Source organism: Prionailurus bengalensis, chromosome A1, assembly GCF_016509475.1.
Source record: "Prionailurus bengalensis isolate Pbe53 chromosome A1, Fcat_Pben_1.1_paternal_pri, whole genome shotgun sequence".
Classification (NCBI taxonomy): Eukaryota; Metazoa; Chordata; class Mammalia; order Carnivora; family Felidae; genus Prionailurus; species Prionailurus bengalensis.
Genome location: NC_057343.1, coordinates 177,534,119 through 177,540,118, shown reverse-complemented (window position 1 = coordinate 177,540,118; position 6,000 = coordinate 177,534,119). Strand labels below are relative to the sequence as shown.

Genomic DNA, 6,000 nt, shown 5'->3' with positions numbered 1-6,000 from the left:
CGCGCTGGTCACGCGGCCGGGTGTTGACACTTCCGGGTGGGACCAAAGTGAGGCGGCTGGGCAGGGGCTGGCAGGTTCCGCGACAACCATGGCGTATAACGGCCTCACGGTGCCTCTCATCGTGATGAGCGTGTTCTGGGGCTTTGTCGGCTTCTTGGTACCCTGGTTCATCCCTAAAGGTCCCAACCGGGGGTAAGTGCGCCAGGCCCGCGTTGGGAGGGACGCGCGGCGAGGACCGGCCAGGCAGGGCGGGGGAGGGGGCGACCTGCACCGGTCAGAGACCTTGGGGCGGCCCTGGACTCCAGGGTCAGGCCCCTATCTCCTGCAGCCCCCCGACGTCTTATCGCAGCAGCTTCCGTGTTCGCCGGGCCGAGGGTGAGGAGGGTGACTTCCGACGGAGCCTCCTTGGCAAGGGGTTTTAGGGAAATTTGTTCTCATCACGGGCCTGTCTGGGGAGGGCGCATCGGAAATAGGTTTATATCGACTCAAGGAGAAGTTGGGGTTTGTCTCTAGACGACTCTTCGCCCCTTTAGCCCTGCCCTCCACTCAAATGAGGCCTCGTTTGCCTGAACTTTAAAGGAAAGGATCAAATAAGACAGAAATGCCCTTTGTGCCTCACATGTTGTCGCAGTTGCACAGGACAAGCTTGTGCAGCAACGTTGAGCCCAGGCCTTGCATCTAGTGGGCGCCAGGTAGTTGGGGCCTGATCTAAAGCGAGATTAATTACCGAAGAGCAGGAGGTATTGTTTAGAAACCCCTGCGTCATACCTTTTGGAGAGCGCTCCTGCGCTTGCATTTTGAATGTACCAAGTTCTTAGAATGATGGACTAAGACTTTTCTCCTAGACTTCTTTGTTAATTAGAGCTTTGTAATCTATTTTGTAAGCATGAGATAGAGCCTTATCTTCATAGGAGCTTTGGAACACCCTCTTTCTGGTTCCTCTTGTGCCTCTTAGTCATTTTTTCTCAGCACAAAATCACGTGGAATGAAACTTAGGCTGAAGACAGAGCTTGTCAGAAACGACCATCTCTTGCTTTATTCTTTGAAACAAATCGGTGGCTTTACAGTGCTTTGCATGCATAGGAGGCATTCAGTAACTATCCATTGAATGGATAAGTCTATTGACTTTATTAAAGGAAAGAAAATGCCATTACTTCCTTAATATTTTGTGACCCAAACCCCATTTGCTGTCTGGGTACTTAGATTTGGTACTTATATCTACCTTGAAAGTCAGTCAGTTTGTTTAAAGAGTTAAAATGGTAGATGAATTTCTATCATTTGGTGGTATTGGGTTTCCCCTTCCCCCTCCCCCCCCCATAACATCATTTATAGAGGGTCATCTCTCTAGCCTATAATAAATGATGCAGCGTGTCAGTTCTTGGGTTATTAAAACAATTTGTATTAACCAAGTTTAATTTCTTAGACTTTTTTTTCTTCTACTAGAGTTAAGGAACAACAAAGTACTTCTTTGTTGTGTTTCTTTCTTCAGTTATTTCATTACCCTACTGTCTGCCTCTCCAGCCTAAATACTCAAAAAAACGTTTACTAATGTGCTGGTAACAATGACCACTCCTTTCTCAAAGACCCCCATTTGGGACTCCCCATGCCCAGCCTTGGGACTTCATGCCGCTGCTCTTATCCAGGGTAGTGAAATGCTTCTTGTAGTACATTGGACTACTCAGTTTCCAGCCCTAGTGTCATGATTCAGGTTTGACCTGCTAGTGATATGTTATCTGGGCCTGATTCACAGCCTCTACCCCAATCCTTGTGTTTCCTGCTCTTGGCAGGATTGAGCAGTTCTTAGAACACAAAGTGTCTCTTAGGAGTTACTGTATTACACTTTGAGAAACACTGCTCCTAGCTGGATGATCCCTGTGACCTTGGACAATTTAGTTAACTTTTCAATGTTCCCATTTCCTTATTCTAAGATGAAAATATTAGTACTGAATTAGTAGTAGTTCCCCTTTGTCTCCTGAAAGGTTGCAAATGGGGTTGTTGTTTTTTTTTTAGTACTGTGAAGTTTGATTGCTTCAAGGACTAGGTGAATTTTTAATCAGGAGAGCATTTCAGATTTCAAGGATTTAAAAATATCTTTGTTAAGGAGATAAGTAAAGGTGGCTGTGTGACAAGGGAAGAAGAGAGACTTTGACGTTAAATCCTTTCCCCCTGTAAGTCCCAAGCACATCAGAATGCAGAAAAATCTCTGTAAAACCTAAATCAAACCCCTTGTTCTCATTCTTTTCTACACTGAAAAAGGGCCAGGTGAAACCAAGTTTGTGTTTGGAATCAGCTTTCCTGACCATTCATGTTTTTTATGATTTCACTCTCTTCAGGAATCCACAGATGCTCTAAAAGCTTCGGTTTTTCACAGTGGCTCCTTTAGCAGTAGGTGTGGGGGGGGGGGCGGTTGGAGCTAGATCATAGGGACTTCAGTCAGCTCCAGTTTTTTTCAAACATACAGAACATTTTCAAACATAAAAGAATAGAGAGACTGCTGGATACCACCACTTAGATATAATTGGTAACATTCAAATTTGCTTTATATCTGTGAATATGTGTATGTGTGTGTATATACACACATATATAATTTTGCTGAACTGTTTGAAAGTAAATTGCAGTCACCATAATGCTTTACCCCTAAACACTTCAGCATGCAACAACTAAGTGGCATATTTGGAGACGATATTTTATGTATGCATGTATGTATGTAATCTCTACCCCCAGCATGGGGCTCGAATTCATGACCTCGAGATCAAGAGTTCCACGTTCTTCTGACTGAGCCAGCCAGGCACCCCTGAAGGCGGGGGAGCGGGGGGCTTTTGCTATGAAACTATTAAGCAGGTAACACAGAAGAGACTCAGCTGTTTTCAGCTCTCTGAAATGGTCTTTGGGGAAGACAGAAGATACAGGGATTCCAGGTTGAGGCAGAGGGATGGAAGAAAATGAGCAAAAGCTTGGCATGGAGAATAGTAAACCTGATGTGTTTTGGGGGACAGTGAGGCCCCCTGCGTTTGGGAATGAAAGGTTGCTGTTTGAAAGTGGAGAGTGGTGAGGATGAGTGGAGGGAACTGGTGACAGGTGAGGAGCCGGACTTGATGGTGTAGATCTTCACACATTTTTTAATTTTTGTGTTTATTTTGAGAGAGAGCATACTTGAGTGCGAGCAGGGGAGGGACACACAGAGAGGGAGAGAGAATCCCAGGCTGGTTCCTCGCTGTCAGCAAGGAGACTGATGTGGGGGCTTGATCTCACGAACGGCGAGATCATGACCTGAGCTGAAACCAAGAGTCGGATGTTTAACTGACTGAGCCCCCCGCCCCACCCAGGCACCCCTTCAAGCATTTTTATTCTGCAGTTGGCAAAGTTTTGTAGCACAAACTCTCATGCATACTTATTTATGTATTAGAAGCATAATGTATCAGTTACTTTGAAGAATGTGCCTTCAAAATATATCCGGAGTCTGACCGGTCCTCCCTACCTGTGCTACCAGCCTGGTCCATGGGATTATTGCAGTTCCCTCCCCGACTGGTTTCTCAGCTTTTTCCCTCTGCCTCTTTCCCCCCAGGTTGTTTCCACTCTGGAGAGATTCTCTTAGAATCGGAATCAGATTTTGTCAGTCCTGTTCTCAGATCCCTCCAAATAGCTTTCCTTTTCCTTTAGAAGCTACCAAAACACTGCTCTTCATCCTCCTGAGTGTCAGAAATTGCAGAACTACAGTTGATCTATTTTGAAGGTGTTTCCAATTCTTGTCTATATTCTCCCCTCCCCTGACTTCACTTCCTACTAGGCTCCCGTGGCTCTGCTCAGCCCCTCGGGCCTCTGTCCTGTTTTAACTCCTGGTACCCTAGAGCCTCTGCATTCACTATTGCCCCTGTCTGGAACATTCCCTCACCTCCTTCAGCACTGACTTGCCGGGTCCTACCCTCTTTAAAATTGCAGCCATAGTGGGTGCCTGGGTGGCTCAGTCATCAAGCATCCTATTTCGGCTCAGGTCATGATCTCATGGCTCATGAGTCCGAGCCCCTCTGTGCTGACAGCTCAGAGCTTGGAACCTGCTTTGGATTCTGTGTCTCCCTTGCTCTCTGCCCCTCCCCCACTCACGCTCGCTCTCTCCCTTCTTCAGAAATAAATAAACAAACATTTAAAAAAATTAAAAAATTGCAACCACAACCTCCAACCCCTGTATACCCTTATTCTCCTTTCTTGCTTTAGTTTTCTCCATTAGCACTTACTGACCATCTGGCATACTAATGGTACATAAATAAATAGTTCTTGATGTGTCTGACTTCGGCTCAGGTCATGATCTCGCAGTTCGTGGGTTCGAGCCCCGCTCTGTGCTGACAACTTGGAGCCTGGAGCCTGCTTCAGATTCTGTCTCTCTCTCTCTCTCTCTCTCTCTCTCTTCCCCTCCCCTGCTCATGCTATCTCTCTCAAAAATAAACATGAAAAAAAATAGTTCTTGTTTATTGTTTACCTTGTTTGTTGTCTTTCTCCCCTACTATTATGTAAACTTTACCAGAATGGGGGTTGTCATCCATTTTGTTTACTCCTCTTTCCCCAGAGCCTGGTACATACTGGATTCTCATTGAAAATCTGCTGAATGAATGAATGGATGTGCCAATATTAACCACAGAAAGTGCACATGCACACACACAACTTCTAAAGGATGAGTTAAAAATAAGATAAATGGGAGTTCTGATATTTGCTTCTTGCATCCTAGAAGATAGTCTTGCTTATTCTGTGGGGTGTGGAGACCCCCTTTTTGGAAATTACTCCTATGGATGATAGAGAGTATTGAAAGATGGTCAGCTGTAGAGTGACGTGATGAAAAGAATATTTTAGGGGCACCTGGGTGGCTCAGTCATTTGAGCATCTGACTTCGGCTCAGGTCAGGATCTCACAGTACATGAGTTTGAGCCCCACATCGGCCTCTGAGCTGACAGCTCAGAGCCTGGAGCCTGTTTCCGATTCTGTGTCTCCCTCTCTCTCTGCCCCTCCCCCGCTCATGCTCTGTCTCTCTCTGTCTCTCAAAAATGAATAAACATCAAAAGAATTTTTAAAAAAGAGTGTTTTAGAAAGATGACCCTGAGGTGATTGTGATAGGATGAGAGGGAAGGAAGAAGGTTTTGAATCTTCTAGCATTTGGTGACGGAGGGTGCAGGGGAGGTGTGAGCAGAAAGATGACAGATTTGTGGAGTGGGCGGGATGGGTGGAAATGACAGAGCTGCTTCTGGGGAGTAGGGAATTGGGAAGAGGATATCATGAGTTCAGTTGTTTAAATGTTGAGATTCAGCTGATCAGAGATCCAGATTTAACTATTTTCAGACTGGACTGGAGATGGGGAGAGGTCAACATTAGAAAGTTTGTTTACTTATTTATTAAAAAAAATTTTTTTGGGGGGCGCCTGGGTGGTGCAGTCGGTTAAGCGTCTGACTTCAGCCAGGTCACGATCTCACGGTCCAGGAGTTTGAGCCCCGCGTCAGGCTCTGGGCTGATGGCTCGGAGCCTGGAGCCTGTTTCCGATTCTGTGTCTCCCTCTCTCTCTGCCCCTCCCTGTTCATGCTCTGTCTCTCTCTGTCCCAAAAATAAATAAACGTTGAAAAAAAATAAATAAAATTTAAAAAAAAGGTTTTTTTTTGAAGAATCCTCTCTTTTTCATGGTGAACCCATGCAGTTCTGATATTTTTTAAAGTTTACTTATTTTTAGTAATCTCTGCCCCCAACGTGGGGCTTGAACTCACAACCCTGAGATTAAGAGTCCCATGTTCTTTCGACTGAGCCAGTGAGGTGCCCCCTAGAAAGTCATATAATTTTTTTAATGTTTGTTTTTTTTTTAATTTTTTTTTAACATTTATTTATTTTTGAGACAGAGAGAGACAGAGCATGAATGGGGGAGGGTCAGAGAGAGAGGGAGACCCAGAATCTGAATCAGGCTCCAGACTCCAAGCTGTCAGCACACACCTTGATGTGGGGCTCAAACTCACAAAGTGGGAGATCATG

General features: G+C 45.3%; 1 protein-coding gene across 1 annotated transcript in view; it reads left to right on the top strand.

Annotated features, from left to right (window-relative positions):
* The window catches only part of ATP6V0E1 (ATPase H+ transporting V0 subunit e1), a 33,893-nt gene continuing 27,893 nt past the window's right edge, over positions 1-6,000 (top strand). Inside the window, exon 1 of the mRNA XM_043595890.1 lies at positions 1-192. Within this exon, the coding sequence (XP_043451825.1) occupies positions 89-192 (104 nt within the window). The 5' untranslated portion in view covers positions 1-88. The remainder of the gene's footprint in view (positions 193-6,000) is intronic.